At 42.8% G+C, this 25004-nt stretch overlaps 1 protein-coding gene across 3 annotated transcripts in view; it reads left to right on the top strand.

The window, feature by feature from the left end:
- Positions 1 to 25004, top strand: part of LOC137323490 (calcium uptake protein 3, mitochondrial-like) — a 208633-nt gene that overhangs the window by 76014 nt on the left and 107615 nt on the right. For all 3 annotated transcript variants that reach the window (XM_067987021.1, XM_067987012.1, XM_067987002.1), the window contains exons 5-6: positions 16176 to 16223; positions 17779 to 17861. In XM_067987021.1, coding sequence (XP_067843122.1) covers positions 16176 to 16223; positions 17779 to 17861 — 131 coding nt within the window. The remainder of the gene's footprint in view (positions 1 to 16175; positions 16224 to 17778; positions 17862 to 25004) is intronic.

Genomic DNA, 25004 nt, shown 5'->3' with positions numbered 1-25004 from the left:
GAGAGAGCTTTTTGTGAGGTGTTGCTGTGGAATTTTTCTGCTTCACAACATCTATTTGAACTTTTGCCTCGTCAATGTCAATTATTTGGAGTAGAATTTGAAGGCATTCATAAAGAAACACAGCAACACTTTGTAATTCAGTGGGTATTAAGTATTTTTGTAACATAAACATTGCTTATTCCTGGAGAGAACTTTAACAGAGGGTAGTATTGTCACAAGCTTGTCTGGAGGGGAAGAATTTTGGATTTGAATCCTGCAAGTTCCTGTGTAATCCTTCTAGACCACTGCAAGACTGTATTTACTATAGAAGCATCCATTATCTGATCTATTTCAAGAAAAGATATGGTGAGGTCCTCTTTAAGATCAGTTTTTATTTACCAGAGGAAAATGCTAAAGTGGAATCTGACCTAGGCAGATATCCCAAGACTTGCTGAGATAAAATAATGGAAATAAAAGTGTAGCACACTCCACCTTTTATGCCACTACATCAACAGTGCCAATTTATTTACAGATGTATCAATTGCTAACATTCTTGCTTCTGGGTTGGAAAGTAGTGGGTTCAAGCCCAGTCCAGGACCTGAGCATATAATTCAGACTGATGCTCCAGTGCTGTACTACATGATCAAAGGTGCTGATCTTTGGATGAGATATTAAACTGAGGTCCCTTCTGCCTTTTCCAGTGGTTCAGATGGGTTTTAAAGATCCCATAACCCTGTTCAAAGAAAAGGGCGGTGACTAATCCAACATTCCTCTCTCAACCAAGTACTGCCAAAATTAAAGATTAACTGATTATTCATCTTGTTGCTGTCTGTGCAATATTACTGGCGCAGAATAATTGCCACATTTGCCGCCTTAATCATTTAATTGTAAGTTTGTACAATAAGGGTACGGTAGCATAGTGGGTATGTTACTGGACTTGTAATCCAGAGACCTGGACTAATGATCCAGAGTCATGAGATTAAATCCCACCACAGCAGCTGGGGAATTTAAATTCAATTAATTAAATAAAATCTGGAATAAAAAAAGAACTAGTATCAGTAATGATAGCCATGAAACTACCGGATTGTCGTAAAAACCCATCTGGTTCACTAATGCCCTTACCCGGTCTGGCCTATATGTGACTCCAGACCCACAGCAATGTGGTTGATTCTTAATCACCCTCTGAAATGGCCTAGCAAGCCACTCAGTTGCGGTTCAAGAAGGCGGCTCACCACCACCTTCTCGAGGGCAATTAGGGATGGGCAATAAATGCTGGTCTTGCCAGCAACATCCACATCCTATGAACAAATTTAAAAAAAATAAGTTGATGACATTAACGGGGAAGTGGTTTGTAATGATTCTTTAGCCTCAATTTTCAAAAGCTGAATTGTCTTCAGTGTAATTAAACCAGGGTGCTTAGCGAATCTTGGGATTTCATCTTTGTGTACTAATTCTATCTCAGCATCTCAACAAACCAGTTCCCCCGTGTCATTATTAGCATTTGGGTAAAAGTACATCTTTATATTTTTTTAATTCGTTCATGGAATGTGGGCATCACTGGCAAGGCCAGCATTTATTGCCCATCCCTAATTGCCCTTGAGAAGGTGGTGGTTAGCCGCCACCTTGAACCACTGCAGTCCGTGTGGTAAAGGTTCTCCCACAGTGCTGTTAGGAAGGGAGTTCCAGGATTCTGACCCAGCTACGATGAAAACGATTTATATAATATACAGTCCCCACCAATTAAATCAACCACGTTTAAATCGAGCAAATAACACAAACCATTTGCCATTACCATTATTGTCAATTACAAAGACGCTGCTTACAGCGTGTTAAGCACGTCAACTGTTCAGTGAGTAAGTTGCACCTCATTAAAGTGAAATTGCTTGTAGCCGACACCATATAGAGGTGATTAAGTATAAGTTAGAACCTTTGCAGTATTCTCTTCATGCACTTTTATTGAATTAGGAATTACCTGCTAAATAACACACTAGCTATTCCACAAATCTTTTTTTCCATGGTATCAAACACCAACAACAACTTGCATTTATATAGTGCCTTTAACATAGTAAAACAACCCAACGCACTTCATAGGAATGTAATCAGATAAAAATTGACACTGAGCCAAAGAAGCAGACATTAGGACAGGTGACCAGAAGCTTGGTCGAAGAGGTAGGTCATAAGGAGCGTCTTTAAGGAGAAGAAAGAGGTGGAGAGGCAGAGAGGTAAAGGGAGGGAATTCCAGAGCTTATGGTCTAGACAGCTGAAGGTATGGCCACCAAATGGTGGGGGGAAGGAAGTGGGGAATGCAAAAGAGGCCAGAGTTGGAGGAACGTAGAGTTCTTGGAGGGTTATAGAGCTGGAGGAGGTTACATTGATCGGGGTGATGCCATGGAGTGACCTGAACACAAGGATGAGAATTTTAAAACCAAGATGTTGGTGGACCGGGAGCCAATGCAGGCCAGCGAATACAGGGATTATGGGTGAATGGGACTTGGTGCAAGTTAGGATATGGGCAGCAGAGTTTTGGATGAGCTCAAATTTATGGAGAGTGGAAGATGGAAGACAGGTTTCAGCAGACGATGGGCTGAAGCAGAGGTGGATCCGGATGATTTATGGAGGTGGAAGTAGGCATTCTTTATGATGGAGAGGATATGGGGTCGGAAGCTCAGCTCGGGGTCTGGTTCAGCCTGAGACAGTTGCCAGCGAGGACGATGGAATCAATGGCAAGAGAACGGTCTTTCCATTGTTTAGTTGGAGGAAATTTTGGCTCATCCAGGACAACAGAGCCAGTGGAGGTGTCGAGAGAGGTGGTAAGATAGAACTGAGTGTCATCAGCATACATGTGGATCCTGATGTCATGTCTTCAGTTGATGTCACCGAGGGGCAGCATGTAGATGAGAAATAGGAGAAGCCAAGAAATAGGAGATCCTTGGGGAACTCCAGAAGTAATGCTGTGGGGACCAGAAGAGAAGACATTGCAGGAGATTCTTTGGCTCTGACTGGGTAGTTAAGAGTGGAACCAGGCGAGGACAATCCCACTCAGCTAGACAACAGAGGAGAGGCATTGGAGGAGAATGGTGTGGTCAACTATGTCAAAGGCAAAGGTTGCAGACAGGTCAAAAAGAATCAAGAGGGATAGTGCACAATAGTCACAATCACGGAGGATGTCATTTGTGACTTTCGTTATGGTTGATTCAGTGCTCTGACAGGGGTGATTGAGAGGTTCAAACGTAGAGCTGCGGGAAAGACAAGCACGGGTTTTGGAGACGACAACCCATTCAAGAACTTTGGAGAGGAAAGGGAGGTTGGAGATAGGGCGGTAGTTTACAAGGACGGAGGGAGCTAATGGCAGATTTGAAAGAGAGTGGGACAGTACCTGAGGAGAGGCAACTGTTCGGGAATTTGAGTTCAAATATATCACAGCAGAGCATTAGTATTAAATTTATGATTCATACATTTAGCTTCAATAAATTGGTCCCACCATTTCAACACCAATCAAAAAATTTGTTTCTAATCCTCAATGACTTTAAAAAGTGCAAGTTTTTACGATTCCAGTAAGAGTCTTAAAGGAAAGGACTGACTGCATTTATCCAAATGCTGTTTGCCTCATTACAATGCTGTCTATATGCATTTTGATTCAGAGCTAAATAATCTGGAATGGTGAATCATCATTGCCTCGACAAGTGAAGAATCTCATGGGGCGAGGGGCAAATTTCAGTAATTGTGCTGCTTAATGCAAGATACGGAGCTACAATCACAAAATCTATCAAGATTCATGTAAACCGTCCAACACGGATAGCAGGCAAATCACGTTAGCACTAACATGCCTGCTATAAGCGATGGGGACTTTAAACTAATAAGGCGGGGAAGGGGGGATCTGGGAAAGAGAATGATGGGCTCAATTTTGAAATGGTGGCAGGTTGGCAGCGGGGGGTGGGGTGGTGAATGTGCGTGTGGCAAACCCGCATAAACAAAACTTACCATTTCCAATGTGATTGCATGGTGATTGATGGTGATTAACGGATTAATGTCCACTCTGGTTTTCGCGCCTGGCAGCCAGACTGATTGACAGGCTGGCTGCAGTCAGGAGCTACAACATGAGGGGAGGGGTGTGGTGGGGGAAAGGAGAGAGATATCATCCGGCAAGAGAGTGGAAGATTTGAGGGGGGGGGGGGGCGGAAGAGAGTGGAAGATTTGAGGGGTGGGGGGTAAGAGAGTGGAAGATTTGAGTAGGGGAGGTGGTAAGAGAGTGGAAGATTTGAGTGTGGGGGGTAAGAGAGTGGAAGATTTGAGGGGGGGGGTAAGAGAGTGGAAGATTTGAGTGGGGGGGGTAAGAGAGTGGAAGATTTGAGTGGGGGGGGGGGTAAGAGAGTGGAAGATTTGAGTGGGGGGGGGTAAGAGAGTGGAAGATTTGAGTGGGGGGGTAAGAGAGTGGAAGATTTGAGGGGCTGGAAGATTGGGGTTGGGGGGAGTAAAGAGGGGAACATTGGATATCAGAGCAGGGTGGAAAGGTAGGTTGATTTTGTGTTTTAACTTCTTGCAGTGCATTTTGATGTATTTTATTTAGTTTCTTTTTCCCTGATCCGGCTTTCACCAGGTGTGAATGAGAAGCGGTGGGTAAGTCTACCAAGTAAGTTTAAAAATCGTTATAATCAAGTAATCTGTCACAAGTAAAGTAACTTAAGTACCTCAATGAGGTACATTTGGCTCTTTAACTGTCATCCCGCCGGCTTTAATTGCCGGTAGGACTTCCGGCTTCGGGACGCCTGCGCGCACACAGGTGCGTCTGTGGGAAACTCGGAAGTCAGCGGGTTGGAGCCGGCTTCCGAACCAGAACGGGATTTCCGCGATTTTCGGAGCTGTCCCCAACGCACCAGCAATTTCCCCGTAAAATTGAGCCCCATAAGTCTGAAGAAAAAAGAAATAGGAAATGAGAGTTAAGGTCAGACAAAGCTAAGGAATAAGGTTAACATAAATGGTCAGGGAACAAATATAGTTATAGAACATAAGTGCAAAATGACTATTTAAAAACAAAGTGAAGGGAACAATTACTAAAAATGAATTAAATTGCCTGTACAACAATGTGCACAGCATCCGAAACAAAACGGGGGAACTGGAGGCAATATTTCATAGCGAGGAACCAGATATTGTAGGGATAACTGAAACATGGTTACATAAGGAACAGGACTGACAGTTAAATATTGCAGGATATAATGTATTTAGAAAGGAAAGGAAGAAGTGGGGGAGGGGGGTAGCTGTACTAATTAGAGACAACATAATGGCAATAGAAAAAAGGGACTTAAGTAATATTAAGATAGAAACAGAATCCATATGGATTGAGACAAAAGATATGGGATCGATCACATTAATAGGTATAATTCTACAGACCAACCAATAGTGGAAGGGAAGTGGAAGAAGAAATATGCAGACAAAGCTATGAAATGAGTAAAAAAACATTGAATAATAATCATGGGAGATTTCAACTACCTCCAAATAAAATGGCAAGAAGAGATCGGGACAGAAGAAAACAGAATTGAGTTTTTACAGTGTATACAGGACTCCATTCTTACCCAGTATATGAGAAGCCCATAAGAGGAATCACTGCTGGATCTGGTAACAGATAAGAGAAGTAAGCATAGGGAAACATCTAGGCAATAGCGATCAGAACATCATAACCTTTAAAATAATAATTGAGAAAAACATAAGTAAGACCAAAGATTTGGGGGGGGGGGGTGGAAGCTAAATTTGAGGGGATGAGAGTGGAACTAGGGCAGGTAAACTGGAAAAAAAAAATTGACAGACAAAGAAATAGAACCGCAGTGGATAATATTCAAAACGGTAATCAATAGAGCTCAGGAGAAATATATTCCTCTTAAAAAGCAAAAACAAACTAGCCGATAATGAAATACCATGGATGAATAAAGAGATAATGGGTAAAATTGAAACTCAAGAAAAAGGCATACTCTAAGTACATAGACAATAAAGGAGAGGATGACAAAAGGGAATACAAAGAGTTTAGGAAAGATGTCAAAAAATACAATTAGGAAAGCAAATGAGATTAAATTATCAAGGAATATAAAAAGAAATAAAGTATTCTACAGACGCAAACAAGAAAAGAAAAATCAGAATAGGGATAGGGCCACTAAGTGATGCACAAAATGAACTCACAGCTAACAACAGAAATGGCAGAAATATTGAATAGTTACTTTGTCTCCATATTTACCAGAGAGACTAACGAGGTGGGCAGGACATTAGGAGAAGAAGAAGAAGATGTCGAAAAAGATATTAAAACATTTAAGATAGAAAGAGGGGAGATTATAAACTAATCAAACTTAGAGAGGATAAGACCCCTGGTCCAGATGGATTGCATTCACGAATATTAAAAGAAGTTAGAGAGGAGATAGCAGTCACTATTACGTAAATATAATAATTCACTAGAAAAGGGAAAAGTGCCAGAGGACTGGCGGATAGTTAATGTTATTTTTATATTAAGAAAGGGAGATAGAATAGGTCCAGGGAACTATAGACCAGTTAGCTTAATGTCAATGGTAGGAAAGATAATGGAAACTTTACTCAAAGATGTAATAGAAAGGCATCTAGAGAATGAAAATATAATAAAGAATAGTCAGCACCGACTTCAGAAGGGAAAGTCATGCTTAACCAATCTTGCTGAAGTCTTTGAAGAAGTAACAGAGTAGACAAGGGTAATGCAGTACATGTAATATATCTGGATTTTCAAAAGGCCTTTGATGAGGTACCACATTGTAGACTCATGGGTATGGCCAGAGCATGTGGAGTGAGGGGACAGGTAGCAGAAGGCTACAAAACAGAAAACAGAGTGTAGGGGTTAAGGGTAGCTGCTCAGACTGGCAAAAGGTGGGAAGTGGTCTTCTACATGGATCTGTGCTGGGACTATTGTTGTTCACAATTTACATTGATGATTTGGATTCAGGAATCGGAAGTGCAATTTCAAAATTTGCGGACGACACCAAATGGGGTGTGTAGTTAACAAAAAGGAAGAATGTGTCAAAATGCAGGAGGACATTAATAAGCTTGCAGAATGGGCATGTAATTGGCAGATGAATTTCAATATGGATAAGTGTGAGGTGGTACATTTTGGTAGGAAGAATAAGGAGGCCACATACTGCTTGGATAATAAGAGTCTAAACTGGATAGAGGAGCAAAGGGATCTCGGGGTACAGATACACAAATCACCTAAAACTAGCGACTCAGGTTAATAAGGCCATAAAAAAGGCATATCAAGCCCTTGGGTTCATTTCTAGAGGGATAGAATTGAAAAGCAAAGATGTTACGCTAAACTTGTACAGAACCTTGGTTAGACCACACTTGGAATATTGTGCACAGTTCTGGTATCTATACTATAGAAAGGATATGGAGGCATTAGAGAGGGTGCAAAAAAGATTCACTAGGATGCTACCTGAACTGAGGGGTGACCTGATAGAGGTGTTTACGGTAATGATCGGGTTTGATAGGGTAGACTTAGAGAAAATGTTTCCACTTGTGGGGGAGTCCAAAACTAGAGGTCCTAAATATAAAAGTCATTAATAAATCCAAAAGGGAATTCAGGAGAAACTTCTTTATCCAAAGAGTGGTAAAAATGTGGAACGCGTTACCACAAGGGGTAGTTGAGCCAAATAGCATAGATGCATTTAAGGGAAGCTAAATAAGCATATGAGGGAGAAAGGAACAGAAGGTTATGCTGATAGGGTTAGATGAAGTCGGGAGGGAAGAGGCTCATGTGGAGCATAAATGTGGCCGAGACCTGTTGGGCTGAATGGCCTGTTTCTGTGCTGTAGCTTCAATGTAACTCGATGTATAAGAAATCTTATACCTGTGCACATATAAACGTGGACACAGGAATTTATAATAGAATCTCCATTTGTAAACTTGTCATACTTTAATTACACTCATCCATGAGTGGTGAAGCTGCAGCTCCTCACTCTGTATTGCAGAGAAACTCTTGGGTCCAACCAACATCACTTCTCTGCTTTCCAAATTTCCATAAGCGTTGCTATTTAGCTACACATAATTTAAGATCAAAGTATATATAAATATAAGGACAAAATTAAAATGGCAGCTCCTCCCCTCTCCCTATCTGCCTCCTCGCCCCTCCCCCTCGGCGCGCCTCCTCGCCCCTCCCCCTCGGCGCGCCTCCTCGCCCCTCCCCCTCGGCGCGCCTCCTCGCCCCTCCCCCTCGGCGCGCCTCCTCGCCCCTCCCCCTCGGCGCGCCTCCTCGCCCCTCCCCCTCGGCGCGCCTCCTCGCCCCTCCCCCTCGGCGCGCCTCCTCGCCCCTCCCCCTCGGCGCGCCTCCTCGCCCCTCCCCCTCGGCGCGCCTCCTCGCCCCTCCCCCTCGGCGCGCCTCCTCGCCCCTCCCCCTCGGCGCGCCTCCTCGCCCCTCCCCCTCGGCGCGCCTCCTCGCCCCTCCCCCTCGGCGCGCCTCCTCGCCCCTCCCCCTCGGCGCGCCTCCTCGCCCCTCCCCCTCGGCGCGCCTCCTCGCCCCTCCCCCTCGGCGCGCCTCCTCGCCCCTCCCCCTCGGCGCGCCTCCTCGCCCCTCCCCCTCGGCGCGCCTCCTCGCCCCTCCCCCTCGGCGCGCCTCCTCGCCCCTCCCCCTCGGCGCGCCTCCTCGCCCCTCCCCCTCCCCCTTATATGAAACACTCCTTTGATCTTGAATCCCTGTACGCAACGCATGGGATATTGACCAGCACTATATTAAAAACCGTACATCTGTGCACACTTTCTATCAAAATTTCCATTCTCAGTTGCTATGTCCAAATTCATAATGGAGACTGTTTGTTTATGTAAACTTGTCGCACTAAATTGCACCTTCCTACCAATGTAGGCACTGCAGCATTACCACTGGCAAGGGGTTGTAATTACAGCATGACAAATTACATATGTTGTTTCTATTATAAATGTGGACATAAGCACTTATAATAGAAATATGTAGAAGTGATGAATGGATGACTTTAAAATGGGGACTGAATTATATCTGCACGCCCTGGTCCAATTATCCCCGCTTCACCTGAAGACTACACGAGGGCCTAGAAATTGTTTTGTGTCCAAATTAGGGTGCAGTCCCAATGCAGTGCACACTGCATACGCCTAATGAGGCCAGAGATAGGACCATGGCAAATTTGTTTGTCTTGTACGTCAGTCATGGCCCCTGAAGCAGCTCATCGGTCAAGTGGGGACAGCAAAATTGACCAGCTTGGACACGAGTTGAAGTCCTTGGGAGAGACCAGGAAGCGGGGTGGATGCAATCGGGAGGGGGTGAGTGGTGGCCGCCAATGGCCTGCGGATGTAATGTGGAGCCAGGAGGAGCACTCTGCCTGGATGAGTGCATAGGAACATAGGAACAAGTGCAGCTCCAACAACACTCAAGAAGCTCGACACCATCCAGGACAAAGCTGCCCGCTTGATTGGCACCCCATTCACCACCCTAAACATTCACTCCCTTCACCGGCGCACTGTGGCTGCAGTATGTACCATCCACAGGATGCACTGCAGCAACTCGCCAAGGCTTCTTTGACAGCACCTCCTAAACCTGCGACCTCTACCACCTAGAAGGACAAGTGCAGCAGGCACATGGGAACAACACCACCTGCACGTTCTCCTCCAAGTCACACACTCAGACCTGGAAATATATCGCCGTTCCTTCATTGTCGCTGGGTCAAAATCCTGGAACTCCCTTCCTAACAGCACTGTGGGAGAACCTTCACCACACGGACTGCAGTGGTTCAAGAAAGCTGCTCACCACCACCTTCTCGAGGGCAATTAGGGATGGGAAATAAATGCTGGCCTCACCAGCGACGCCTATATCCCATGAACGAATTTTTTTAAAAAAAACTTACCTTCTTCAGGTGGCAACCTGCAGCGGTCTCTTTGAGGACTGCTGGTTTGGCTGCTAAGCGCCTGAAGAAATTGACTTCCGCATATTGCAGTCAGTTGCAATTAGATTTTGCAAAGGGGGCCTGAAACGGGCGCTATGCCTCCTATTTGCATGTGCAAAGGGGCCTTACGCCTGTTTCGGGTGCGTGCCCTGGACATCTACAGAGGAGCTCTAACCAATGTGATGCGATCCAATTTCTAGGCCTAGATCTTGACTACCCATGTGTAATGCTACAGGAGACTGACTAGTATATTTAAAATCAATTACAGTAGTTTGAGGGAAACAAAGATAATATTAATATCAATTGGTTTTAACTGTTTAATTTTCAAAAGGGAGACTGATGGTGAATGGTAAGGTCACTTAAAAATATTACTTTAAGAATTATAGGTGTATTGTTTGAGGTGAACAAGTCTCAATACTGTACGCAGACATTGAAACAGACCTCAAGTAATAAAGTAGTAGGTCATTATGGATCAAAACCTGATCTAAAACTGAATAATATTCCTCCCATTTCAATCTTGTGTGGGAATGTTTAAAGAGAGTACTTTTTGTTTAAAGATAACAAGGAACAGTTTACTTTTATCAGAAAATACGGTAACATGTTTATTGCCTGTCATAAACAAACTTCAAATTTCTTTCCTCATAAAGAATGCCATCCCAGTGGAGTCTGTTGGCAGCCTGTTTATGTCTGCCCTTCACACTTGTGAGCATTCTATATGTTAGAATCATGTTCCATCTTGCTTTCCTATGAAACCAATTATAATTCTCTACGTTTTCATAATTAAGAGCCTCAACTTAAAATGTATCCATGAGGTCAAGGATAATTTTACAGTGAACATTGATATCTCCACCAGTCACAGAATGTGCAATGGAACTGAAAAAATAAACACAAATATTAAGATTTGCTGGCTAATCATCAGTACTTAATTGATCCAAGTCTCTTTGAATCAGCCCATCAGTTTTCCTCATACAGGACACCTGTCCAGATAGCTTGGTATTATCAGCAAATTTTACAGTACTGCAAGGAGTACCAATTTGCATATCAACTTGCATTTTTATATAGCACCTAATGTTTTAAAAAAAATCCCAACATGCTTCACCGATATGTGGATAAAAAAACGGACATCGAGCCAGGAAAGGAGAACTTGGTCAAAGAGATGTGTTTTGAGGAGGTTTTTAAAGGAGAGGGAATCAGAAGAATTTAGAGAGCATGATCTATGTGGCTGAAGGCTCTGCCGTCAATGGTGGGGTGAAGGGAAGCATGCGCAGAAGGCCATAGAGGAACAGACAGTTGGCGAGGGGTTTATAGGGCTGGAGAAGATTGCAAAGATAAGGTGCGATGAGACCATGGAGGGATTTAAAGATGAGGATGAGAATTTTAAACTTAATCATTAGGGGATTGGGAGCCAATGTAGGTCATTGAAGACTGGGTAAGCAGGAAATAGTTCAACAGAGTATTGGGCAAGCTGGTGTTTATGGAGGATAGAGGATGGAAGACCAACACAGATCCTTGTGGAACTCCACTAGTTGCCCCCCAGTCAAGTTTATTTTCTATTTACAATCATTGTGTTTTCCATTGCCAAATGAATTCTCAATCTACCTAACTAACTAATTTGCCGTTAATTTCACGAGCCTTAATGTGTTTTGAAAGCCTTATGTATAAGGCTAAACTAGTCAATCCTGTACTCTCAAAAGGGAACCGCACTCAAAGGGAATGCAGGTCAGGGATGGGACCACAACACTAACGACAATTCTCCAACCCATGCTTCCTTCAAGACCAGCTCCCTTCAGGAGCACAGGATCGGTGAAGTTACTCTATTGAACATTACCAAATCTTTCACATGTTTATTGTGGTCCAACCCTACCCAACAACAAAAAGACATAGCTACCAAAGTTCCTCTCTGGAATGGTTCCCAGAGTGTCATTTGTCATCAACTTCTCTTTTTATGCTAATGCAATTTTAAGATGCAATGCAAATAGAAGTGGATAATTTTATGAATTAGGAACATGAAGCATAGAATATGAAAAGGCCATTTAATCCATTCCTTCCACAGATTAGATTGTAAACTGTCTAATCCATTTAATCTCCATTGTTTCCCTGATTCCCAGTGATAGTGAAACTTCAGAGCACGTATCAAACCTCACATCTCACTGTATTCCTCCTTCATTGGTTACTTCGGAGGAGCTCTGGAATTATCATGTTCTACATAGTATTGATTACCTTTATTTGCACTTTGTTATAACTGCCAATCCAGTGTCTAACCTGATATTCATACAGCTTGCAACTCTGAGGGCAAAAAAAATTGCTGAACTCAAATCTTGCTTGAAGCTTAAATTTTATACTTGTGTCGTCTATTCTGAGCTCATGGTCCATGTTCAATAGCCAAGGTGTGTTACATTATCTATTCCTCTGAACATTTTAAAAAAAAAACTGATTCATGTGTCCTGCCAATCTTTTATCTGTTGGAAACCAGTTAAGTTCTGGGATTCTGTCTTCATAACGGAAGTACAAAAGAAAGTGTGGAATGAGGAAAAAGACATTAAATCCATCAAGCCTTCCACAGACTGTATAATCAGCCCTGTTATGAATTCTAAATGGACGTGGTAATCTTTATATAGATTATGCTCTAATTGGGATTGCCCAAAAGTAATCCTGCAAAATTCCAAACTTTTGTATTCATTAATATTTAGAACCAGTTAGCAATTACTGGCAGAATTATTGTTACATACATCTGCATATGATGTACTTTGTATCTGTAGCATTACAGTGACTTTAATTAGTCATAAATGTCACCAAATTAAACAGGAAGCAGTTCTTTTTTTAATTAAAAAAATGATGGTGGTTGTTGCTGGTCTACATCTTTTCACCAGGACTGAAAGATATTGATACAAGTGTAGAAACGTTAATTTCACTTAGTATGTTATAGTTCAGTAAAACACTCTTCCCCTAAGCTCAGTCCTCATAGCTGTGTTCAATTTATAGAATTTTCCTGCCTGCACGCATGTTGATAACTTGGTTTAGCTAATCAAACCAATTTACAATGACCCTATTTACATTATGCGACAATTAATTTACTGTTGACACTAGTTAACTAGATCAGTTGATGGTAGAAGATAGTATGTTCATTATTTAACCATTATGATTGACATACGTCAACTAATCTGAAATCTAGTTAAGCTAATAATTCAAATTTCACCCTGCAAAAGAGGTTTTTTTTGTATTTATTTGGTATAAACAAATCATGGAAATTAGTTACTAACAAGCCTGCTGACTGAAGTAGACATTGGTGTTCAGGTTAAAAACAATCATTCAATATTTTGAGATTTGTTGACAAAGCTGTTTGGTAAAATGTCAGTCCAAGTAAATGAACAAAAATAATAACTTATTTTCTTGTTTAGAGAACGGATATTGTCAACTTCATGCTAATGAGGTCAATAGGCCCTGTTGGCAAGATTGGAATGGAATGGAAATGAAAATCGGGAGAGATGTATAATGGGCGGCTGAATCGATATTGTGCGTTTTACACTATCACCCAAAGTCAAAATTACCCACAATGTCTTTGAATGAAATACTACTCTAGATATATTAAAAAAATTCCACTGCATTAATGAATTGGTTAATTCCAGTTTTATTTCAGCAGTAATGTCATAAAAAAAGCTGTCAAAGAAGCTGCTTCAATACCTCTGATTTGTAGAGCTACCAAACTGTACACAAGTATCTATATACCTGTTTCTAGCAGTTTGTGACTGGCGTATGATCATTCAAGTACCAAGGCTCATGTGGATATGTAAAATGAGGCTGAGAGACCCTATTTGTATCTTGACTTAACTAGATCAGAATTATTTTTTAAAATCCTATCATTTGTGATGAAGTGTCATTTTGGCTCAGTTGGTTGCACTGTCATGTCTAAATCAGACAGTTGTGGGTTCAATCCCACTATGAACTTGAATACATAATCTAGGGTGTGCTACATTGTTGGAGTCACCAATGTGACATTAAACTGAGGCTACAGTTGCCTGCTCAAATAGATATCAAAGGAACTTCAAAAGTAACCCATTGGTAAGTTGCTATATAAACGCTTTTAGCTATCTGTCTTTTTCATCACAAGGAGCATTGCCCGTTGAGAGTGCATATCAGGAAATCACATGCAACTCCCCACGATTTTCTATCCATTAATTTTAATGGATGGAAAATTATAAGCACGCCCGTGATTTCCCAATGTGCAGTCTCAGCCGGCGAGGCATTGTTCTGTAAGTATGCATGCAGAAAATCGACCTTTAACTATAGCAGGTACAACCTTTCTAGACATCAGAGCCAAAATTTCTGGTGTGGGAGATGTGCAAAGTATTGGATCACCTCTCAGTTGGCAGGAATTTAGGGCAGAACCTGGATCTGCTAGGTTTCCACCCTATGCAACCTACAGCCTAAGTTCTTTCGGGGGATATGATGCAGGCAAGACATTCGCCAACTCCCTATATGTCTAGGTGAGACTTTGGAAGCATTCCCAGCCTACCCTGGGAATTCCAATGAGCACACTCTCCAATAGTCCCGTTCTGCTGAGACCAGATGTAGGTTCTACACTGGGCTTTAAGCAAGCCACAAACAGTGGAGAGAGGAAACTTGATTCCCCAAAGATGGCCATCATTCTCCTTTGGGGAATAAATTTTTTTTTAACTTTAATCTTCAGCCCGTTAAGGGTTTTAGCTCCCTCCATTGGACCAGCAGGATGCTACTTCAACTTTTCAGGACCTCATCAGGTTGGATGCCTCTGCAGTGCCTCTATAGTTGTAGGTTACCCGACCTAATGTTTAAATTACCCTTTCCCCGTGATTTGGGACAGGATTGATATTCTGTGGCGTTAATGGCCGGTGGTCCTCCTCCATCATAATTCCAGCTGTGGAGTAGGAACCCTGGAATTTTTGGACCATCGTTTTTATTTTTGTTCAATTAGCGTGATTATGATATTAAAATGTATTCTGCAAGAGCAAATTTTAGCTATGATGACAGATTGGATAGGCTGGGGTTGTTTCCCTTGGAACAGAGGAGGCTGAGGGGTGATTTGATTGATATGTACAAAATTATGAGGGGCCTAGATAGAATGGATAGGAAGGACCTATTTCCCTTCGTGGAGGGGTCAGTAATCAGGGGGCATAGATTTAAAGTAATTGGTAGAAGGATTAGAGTGGAAATGAGGAAAATATTTTTCACCCAGTGGGTGGTGGGGGTCTGGAACTCACCGCCTGAGAGGGTGGTAGAGGCAGAAACCCTCAACTCATTTAAAAAATACCTGAATATGCACCTGAAGAGCCGTGACCTGCAGGGCTACGAACCAAATGCGGGACAGCGGGATTAGGCTGGGTGGCTCGTTTCTCAGCCGGCGTGGACACAATGAGCCGAATGGCCTCCTTCTGTGCCGTAAATTTTCTATGATTCCAAAATTTTTCCCTTTTTTCTTGGATATTCTGTTGCTGAAATTAACATTTTCAATTTATGTGTATATTTTCTATTTAATTTTTCTCAAGACCTTTGTGTCATCTTTGTGGTCTTGCTGGAAGGTCCTCTTTTTTTTCCCCCTCGGTGACCATTACAAAATCTTTCTCCCATAACGCTCGGTGCAGTCAACCTGAACTATCTGAGCATAGGTCACAATCTACTACCACAAACAAAGGACAGAATGCTTTCAGAGGCTGGTAGGTAGTTTTTTTTCATGTTTAGTTACTTGTTGCCCGATAGATGCTCTTCTCTTTGTTAGATGCCAATCTCTTTGTTGTAAAACAAATAAAAACAAAATAAAAAAATAAAGTATTCACATTAATTGAGTGATTACTAAGGATGTTTTACACCCTCTTATCAAAACCCAAGCAGCATCTTATCTGTAGATGAATGTCATAGGGGTACCTTAATTTTATTTGAGTTTGTGGCCACTTAGAAGGTCAATTATGTTGTTTGTTCTCTATTTTTATATGCTTTAGAGAACAAAAGCAACAAGTTGTAAGGCAGAAGACTGTTTAACCTTAACAAATGCAGTTTACCATCTTCAGGTTTAGTATAAACAGGAAACTTTGTTCCAAGGATAAAAACCTTGATTGTGAACATTTTCACTTACAAAATCGTTAGTACAATATTGAAAAACATTGAGACACACACTCCACTCCAGAAGTGTTCTGATGAGTGATACTTGAAACATTCTCTTTCATATGCTGACTAACCTGCAGTTGACTTTTTTTTCTTCTTTGTTCTTATTTCAATATAATCAAAGTTGCCACTTTTTTTCTCCTTTTTTAGGTCTGATTGCCTACACAGAATATTTGTTTCTTTTGTGCATACTAACAAGTGAGTCTCTGAAACTGGCATGTTTAATAATCTTAACTAAAATGCTGTGCATATTTTAAGAATTCTACATGTTACCATTTTGCTTACAAACATAAGTGAACAATAGAGTAGCAATTTTTACAACTGCATACTTCTAATCTTTATGTTAAGGTACAGACAATAAGTTCTGAATTGAAGTACAAAAATAAACCATTAGCAACTTTCATTATTAATTTGTATCACCATTATTTCAGTAATTATCCCCTTTTCAGTATGTTAAGTATTTCTGTCAAGTGTTAACCTATTAGCAGACAAACTGTTGCAAAAACAACAGAAAATGCAGGAAGTACATAGCAGATCTGTCAACATCTGAAAAGACAAAGAAAAGGTTAAAATTTCAGGTGAAGGCCTTTGTCAAAGGAGGTAAGAAAGTATTTTTTTTAATATGGGAATCACTAAAACAAATTAAGGTGGACAGAAAAATAGCTGCAGGTCAGGAGCCACTACTCTATGCCACTCAAACCTTTTTGTCTTTGGTCTCCTACTCTGTTCTAACCAAACTCAATGCAAACTTCAGTAACTCATCTTCCCCCAGGCGCTCAGAAGCACTTGAGTCTGAACCTTAGCAAATTCAAACCGTAACCGTAACCATCTCCCATCTGCATTCCAGTTCGTTCCACTACATTTTGGAACTGTTTTTTCTCTTACCCTTTGTTTTGGCTGATCCTATATTGGGCTCTCTTCCTTTTTTCTTGTTGTGATGTGTGTTAACCTGTCTTTTTGTTCCAGATGTTAACGGGTTGCTATGTATTTCAATTCATTCATTTGGAACAGTTTTAAAATCTGTTATTAGATGAAGTACTCATTAAATTTTATTCTCATCTGCGTATTCCCTGTTGGCGGTAAGGAAAATTTACTGCAAAACTGTTTTGCATTAATGCATTGGGCTGTTTCCCCATGTTAAAGGCACTATATAAATGCTGCTGCTTGTTTTTTCATACTTACCTGGTAATATTTTTCAACAATTGAATATTATTTTAAGCACTGGGAACTGCGCAGCATGTCTTCAAACAAAACACTCACTAAAGGTGAAATATCATCAGTGAAGAAGGAAATTAGTATAAAAGGACATGAAGGAGAAAGCAGTTTGGTCCATATAATCAGCATGTATCCAGTACTTACCAACATTGTTTCTCTGCCTTTTACATACATTTATACGTAATATAAAATTTGTACCTTCACATTTCCTTTTGGTAGATTTTAGTGATAAATGTAAACACAAAGAAATCTTTTACATTACTGGTTCATACCATTATTTGCATTTTAATTTCATACTGTTTCAAGGAGGTTTACCTGTAATTAGTTATATCAGTCTCCTATGAAATATATATATAATCTCAAATACCTATTCAATATTTTGAGTGCCATTAATTAAAGCTTTGTCCTTTGCCCCCAACTGTAGATTTAAACAATGAGAAAAGGAATTGAGGCACAGAAACATGAAGTAGACATTTTGCATATGTCTGTGGTTGTTCTTTTATAACTAATGCATTGGTATTTTGCATAAATGTTGCAGAACCTCATGCAGGTTTTAAAATAGCTTTCAACATGTTTGATACTGATGGCAATGAAATGGTGGACAAGAAGGAGTTCTTGGTGGTATGTACTTTACACTGTATTTTAATCTCAATTTTAGTTTATTACAATTTAATAAAGAAAGTATTTTTTTGAATTTTTGTATGGATTTTAAGTTTATAGTGATGACCAGTTTTGATGCGAATGATCAAGAATTCTACATACCATGTTAATGCTACCGGATGTCAATTTAAAATATCTTAAGGTTTATACTAATGGTTCTCACAACTCATTCTCTCTCACGCACACGCGCGCGCGCGCACACACACACACACACACACACACACCTATTGATTAGGTGGCTGGAGTGAGAAGTTAACTCAAACTCGTAGCAGTGAATAGAAGAAGGAACATATACATGGAATAACTTTACATTGGCAACAGTGGATCTTGGGTCATGGAGTTCCCTCCACCCCCCCCCCTGCCCAGGTTATGTCTGCATACATCTTGAACAACATTGACATGGAACCAACTTTTGAAGTGGATCTTATTTCTGACAGCACAGAAACATTTGTTCATGATTTGATTTTTGAGCAACAGAATCATAGAAATTGTAGGCCATTTGGCCGATTGGACCTGCGCCAGTGCTAGCTCTTCAGCTGAAACTACCTATTCTAAACATTTTCCTATTCCCTTTTATATTACTTTTCGAATACTTATCCAATTCCCTTTTTAAATGACATTATAATCCCTGCCTCAGTAGCCACTTGTAATAGAGCATTCCATGTTCTAATAACTCTCTGTGCGAAAATTCTTCTAACTTACCACTTTCTTCTTCTTGTGATTAAAATAAGTCCACGCCTCTTGTTACTGATTTGTCAACCAGTGGAATCACTGTTCACCCTCTACGAACTTTTCAGAATTTTCAAAATCTATATTAAATTCCCGCTTAACTTTCTCTTTCCAATAAAGCCTCAATTTTTGAAGCCTTTCTTCAAAACTATATCCTCCTCCTTGGTGCAATACTAATAAATATGTGCTGTAGCTTTTTCATGGCTCTAATCTCTTTTGTATAATGCAATGGCCAGAACTACATGCAGTACTTCGCCTGTGAAATTAAACCAATACATTTTTCCAAAACTTAGGCCCTGATATTTATGGGGCAGCAGGGCACACGGTAGTAGGGGGGAAACCTAGAAATCCCGAGGACGGGGTGGTCTTGCTAAATTTAACAGCAGGACGTTGTTATTATTTTCTTCTTCCATTCCCCATCCGGCAGGCGGCCAGATTGTTAGGCTTGGCCGGCTGCCAGGTGCGAAAACCAGTGGCAGGTCTTGGGAGGGGGGAGAAAGAGAGGGTCAGAGCCCAGCAATGGCGAGGGGGGGAGGGAATGATTGGGAGGGGAGGGGGGAGAAAGAGAGGGTCAGAGCCCAGCAATGGAGAGGGGGGGAGGGAATGATCCGGGGGGGAGGGGAGAAAGAGAGGGTCAGAGCCCAGCAATGGCGAGGGGGGGTGGGAATGATCGGGAGGGGAGGGGGGAGAAAGAGAGGGTCAGAGCCCAGCAATGGCGAGGGGGGGGAGGGAATGATCCGGGGGGGGAGGGGAGAAAGAGAGGGTCAGAGCCCAGCAATGGGGAGGGAATGATCGGGGGTGGGGGGAGAAAGAGAGGGTCAGAGCCCAGCAATGGCGAGGGGGGGAGGGAATGATCGGGGTGGGGGGAGAGGGTCAGAGCCCAGTAATGGGGAGGGGGGAGAAAGAGAGGGTCAGGGCCCAGCAATGGCAAAGGGGGGACAGAAGGACCGGGTGGGGTGGGGGGGGGGGGGTGGGGGGGGGGGTGGGGGGGGGGGGGTGGTGAAAGGGAGGGTCAGAGCCCAGCAATGGGGAGAGAGGGAGGGAATGATCCGGGCTTGGTGAGGGGGTGGGGGGTCAGCCGATTGCGGCAGCAAGAAAAGACGGGAGGACGAAGGTTTGCTGGAGGGGCATGGGGAAGCAGTCCTGCTCTTCCTGATCCACAAAGAGTGCTCTAAAAAGCACTTAGCGGCTCCGGTCTCCAATTACACAACATGTCACCGTAAAAAAGGCGGCTGGTGGTACGCGGCAGGTTGGGGACGCGTTCCCCGATTTTTAATTCTTGACCGCCCCTCTCCCGCCCTGTTGGAGCTGCACTCATCCAGGCAAGTGGAGAGTATTCCATCACACTCCTGACTTGTGCCTTGTAGATGGTGGAAAGGCTTTGGGGAGTCGGGAGGTGTGTCATTCGCCACAGAATACCCAGCCTCTGACCTGCTTTTCTGGCCACAGTATTTATGTGGCTGCATGTTATTTTTTTTTTCGGTGCATTTATACCTTGTGAATCAGCCAGGGTGGTTAATATTGATCCCTTAGTATATTTGCAGGATTTAATTTTTTTTCTCTATTATCCATGGTTGGTTGGAAAAATATTCAATGGAGGTCAGATCAAGGACTAGTTAACATTGAAGTTTTACCTGCAATAAAAAAAACCAAAAAATGCCCCAAAAGCATGCCAGTTCCATGGCTCATTACTGACCATTGTATGATTTACTAGATTTTAACTTTATACAAATCTGTTACATGAATGAACATTATGCAAAGCTGAAGAGGTGACCGTGTAAGTTTAAAATCCGCATTGACTTCTAGTTGCCGACAAACATTTCTTGATTTTTTTTTTATTCGTTCGTGGGATGTGGGTGTCGCTGGCGAGGCCGGCATTTATTGCCCATCCCGAATTGCTCTTGAGAAGGTGGTGATGAGCCGCCACCTTGAACCACTGCAGTCCGTGTGGTGAAGGTTCTCCCACAGTGCTGTTAGGTAGGGAGTTCCTGGATTTTGACCCAGCGACAATGAAGGAACGGCGATTTATTTCCAAGTCGGGATGGTGTGTGACTTGGAGGGGAACGTGCAGGTGGTGTTGTTCCCATGTGCCTGCTGCCCTTGTCCTTCTAGGTGGTAGAGGTCGCGGATTTGGGAGGTGCTGTCGAAGAAGCCATGGCGAGTTGCTGCATTGCATCCTGTAGATGTTACACACTGCGGCCACGGTATGCTGGTGAAGGGAGTGAATGTTTAGGGTGGTGGATGGGGTGCCAATCAAGCGGGCTGCTTTGTCCTGGATGGTGTTGAGTTTCTTGAGTGTTGTTGGAGCTGCACTCATCCAGGCAAGTGGAGAGTATTCCATCACACTCCTGACTTGTGCCTTGTAGATGGTGGAAAGGCTTTGGGGAGTCGGGAGGTGTGTCATTCGCCACAGAAAACCCAGCCTCTGACCTGCTTTTCTGGCCACAGTATTTATGTGGCTGCATGTTATTTTTTTTTTCGGTGCATTTATACCTTGTGAATCAGCCAGCCAGGAATACAAAATATAATTTCAACATATGGTAAGGATCATCTTTATACTAATTAACTAATGCAAAATATGGTAGTGGTAAATAATTACTGTTTGGTGGGGGATCCGGCGATGGCAATGCCGTTGAATGTCAAGGGTAGGTGGTTAGACTGTCTCTTGTTGGAGATGGTCATTGCCTGGCACTTGTCTGGCGCGAATGCTTCTTTTTAATGTTAATTTAAGAGGTAATTTTTACATGTGCTATGCAGTTTACAGCACAAAAATTTGTGATTTTTAATTGATGAAACTTATCCAGTTTCAAATGTTTTTCTTGTACTTATATGTGCAATTTAAGGATTACCTTTTTATTCTTTCTTTTCATTTTTGAAGTGAGTAAATATAGATTGGTGTAGGTGTGGTCTGTTTCAGGCACAGGGTTTTGTTCTATGAGGGGATCAAAAAAGGATGTGTCTACTTAAAGGCAGGTGTGAACTCTAAAATACCAAAGTGATTTTGAACAGTTTAAGGCTGCAGCATCTAAGATCTGCTCTTTATAAATAGTACTTAAATAGTAGTTACTCCATAATTAACTATGGGATACCATATTTGTTCCATGGATGGCAAAAACCATATAACTGCATCACAAAGTCCTAAATGAGTTAGGATGGTCTGTCTCACATAGGATAAACATGGTTCTAAATAATTATCTGCTGAATTGTCAGTAAAAATTTATTGCACTAATAGCAATGAGTAGAAAAGTGTGAAAAAAATACCAGCAGGACATATGGGCAGGGTGGGGACAATTACCCAAATGAGAGTTCTCTGCACAAATGTAGGTAGCAAAAGAAATAGAACAAGTGAGTTAGAAGTACAAATTCATCTTAAAGGGTGTGATATAGCAGTCATTACAGAGACCCGGCTACAATCTGAGCATGATTGGGAGGTAAATATTCAAGTCTGTAAGATCTTTAGACAGGACAGGGAAATTGGGAATGGAGGAGTAGCAATGTTGATAATAAAAACACAATTACAGCACTAGAAAGAAGGGATTTCAGCAAAGATGATCAAGCAGTGGAAACACTATGGACTCAATTCTAAAAGCCAAGTTCAGGGGCAGGGGGTGGTGGCAAAGAAAATCGGAAAATCTGGAGTGTGAACGAATCCCGGCTCCAACCCGCCAACCTCCTCGTTTGTCCCAGTCATCTGGGTACGCTCGCTGTTCTCAAACCTGGAAGTCCCGCTGGCAATTAAAGCCGGCGGGACGATATTTAAAGCAGCAAATTTACCTCATTGAGTTACTTAAGCTGTTTTTTTTTCCTTTTGGGCAGTTGAAACGATTTTGAACTTACCTGGGTAGATTTCTCACTGCTTCCGATTCATGCTTGGGGAAGGGCCGGATCGGTGAAAAATAGACTAAATAAATTGCATAAAATTACATTTCACATCGTTTTTAAAAAAAAATAAACATATCTTCCAAAGATGTCACCTGCACCCACCACCCTCCCCACCCCCCCGCAATGTCCGATGTCATTTGCACCCCTCACTGATCTTTTTGTCTCCCCCCTCCGATGTCTTCCCCCCCACCCCCGCTCCGATCTTTGTCTCCCCTCACCCCCCACCTCAATCTCTTTCCCAATAGCCATGAGGCCTCGCTCTCGCTCTCGCTCTCTGGCTCGCTCGCTCTCCGGCTCTTCCACTCCCACCCCCAACCTCGGATGTGCAGCTCCTGTCGGCAACCTGTCAATCAGGCTGGCTGCCAGGCACCAAACCCAGAAGAGGCTTTAATTGGCCTCATTAGGGTTGCAATCAGATCACAACCTTTTATTTTATTTGTTCATGGGATGTGGGCGTCGCTGGCAAGGCCAGCATTTATTGCCCATACCTAATTGCCCTTGAGAAGGTGGTGGTGAGCCGCCTTCTCGAACCGCTGCAGTCCGTGTGGTGAAGGTTCTCCCACAATGCTGTTAGGAAGGGAGTTCCAGGATTTTGACCCAGCAACGATGAAGGAACAGCGATATATTTCCAAGTTGGGATGGTGTGTGACTTCGAGGGGAACGTGCAGGTGGTAGTGTTCCCATGTACCTGCTGCCCTTGTCCTTCTAGGTGGTAGAGTTGTGGGTTTGGGAGGTGCTGTCGAAGAAGCCTTGGCGAGTTGCTGCAGTGCATCCTGTGGATGGTACACACTGTAGCCACTGTGCGCCGGTGGTGAAGGGAGTGAATGTTTAGGGTGGTGGATGGGGTGCCAATCAAGCGGGCTGCTTTGTCCTGGATGGTGTCAAGCTTCTTGAGTGTTGTTGGAGCTGCACTCATCCAGGCAAGTGGAGAGTATTCCATCACACTCCTGACTTGTGCCTTGTAGATGGTGAAAAGGCTTTGGGGAGTCAGGATGTGAGTCACTCGCTGCAGAATACCCAGCCTCTGACCTGCTCTTGCAGCCACAGTATTTATATGGCTGGTCCAGTTAAGTTTCTGGTCAATGGTGATCCCCAGGATGTTGATGGTGGGGGATTCGGCGATGGTAATGCCGTTGAATGTCAAGGGGAGGTGGTTAGACTCTCTCTTGTTGGAGATGGTCATTGCCTGGCACTTGTCTGGCACGAATGTTACTTGCCACTTATGAGCCCAAGCCTGGATGTTGTCCAGGTCTAGCTGCATGCGGGCTCGGACTGCTTCATTATCTGAGGGGTTGTGAATGGAACTGAACACTGTGCAATCATCAGCGAACATCCCTATTTCTGACCTTATGATGGAGGGAAAGTCATTGATGAATCAGCTGAAGATGGTTGGGCCTAGGACACTGCCTTGAGGAACTCCTGCAGCAATTTCCTGGGGCTGAGATGATTGGCCTCCAACAACCATTACCATCTTCCTTTGTGCTAGGTATGACTCCAGCCACTGGAGAGTTTTCCCCCTGCTTGCCATTGACTTCAATTTTACCAGGGCACCTTGGTGCCACACTTGGTCAAATGCTGCCTTGATGTCAAGGGCAGTCACTCTCACCTCACCTCTGGAATTCAGCTCTTTTTTGTCCATATTTGGACCAAGGCTGTAATGAGTTCTGGAGCCAAGTGGTCCTGGCGGAACCCAAACTGAGCATCGGTGAGCAGGTTATTGGTGAGTAAGTGCCGCTTCATAACACTGTCGACGACACCTTCCACCACTTTGCTGCTTACATCCCTTATGGGTTTGGCGCCCGCAAATCACCCGCACTCTTCCCACTGGCCTTTTAAAATTGAGTCCTATGGGTGGAATTGCAGAACAGAAAAGGATGCAAGACTCTGGTCGGAGTTAACTACAGACCTCCTAATTATGATGTCGGGGTGGGGGGGATGTATAAATATGGAGCTCAGGGAAGTATGTAGCAAAAACCATGTGGTTATAATGCAAAATATTAATTTTCACGTAGACTGGGAGAAGCAGAATAGCTTGTCGCAAAAGGAATGGATTTCCAGAATGTACTTTGGAGAGTTTTCTAGAACAATATCCTCCTTTAGATATGTGGGTGGTGCCAGAGGACTGGAGAATTGCAAATGTTACACCCTTGTTCTAAAAAGGGTGTAAGGATAAACCCGGCAACTACAGGCCAGTCAGTTTGACCTTAGTGGTGGGGAAACTTTGAGAAACGATAATCCAGAACAAAATTAATAGTCACTTGGACAAGTGTGGATTAATAAAGAAAAGCCAGCACTGATTTGTTAAAGGCAAATCGTGTTTAATTAACTTGATTGAGTTCTTTGAGGTGACAGAGGTTGATAAGGACAATGCAGTTGATGCTGTGTATATGGACTTTCAAAAGGTGTTTGATAGAGTGCCACATAATAGGCTTGTCAGCAAAATTGAAGCCATGGAATAAAAAGGGAAGTGGCAGCATGGATACAAAATTGGCT

Source organism: Heptranchias perlo, chromosome 1 (genome assembly GCF_035084215.1).
Source record: "Heptranchias perlo isolate sHepPer1 chromosome 1, sHepPer1.hap1, whole genome shotgun sequence".
NCBI lineage: Eukaryota > Metazoa > Chordata > Chondrichthyes > Hexanchiformes > Hexanchidae > Heptranchias > Heptranchias perlo.
This window is presented reverse-complemented; position numbering and strand designations above follow the sequence as displayed.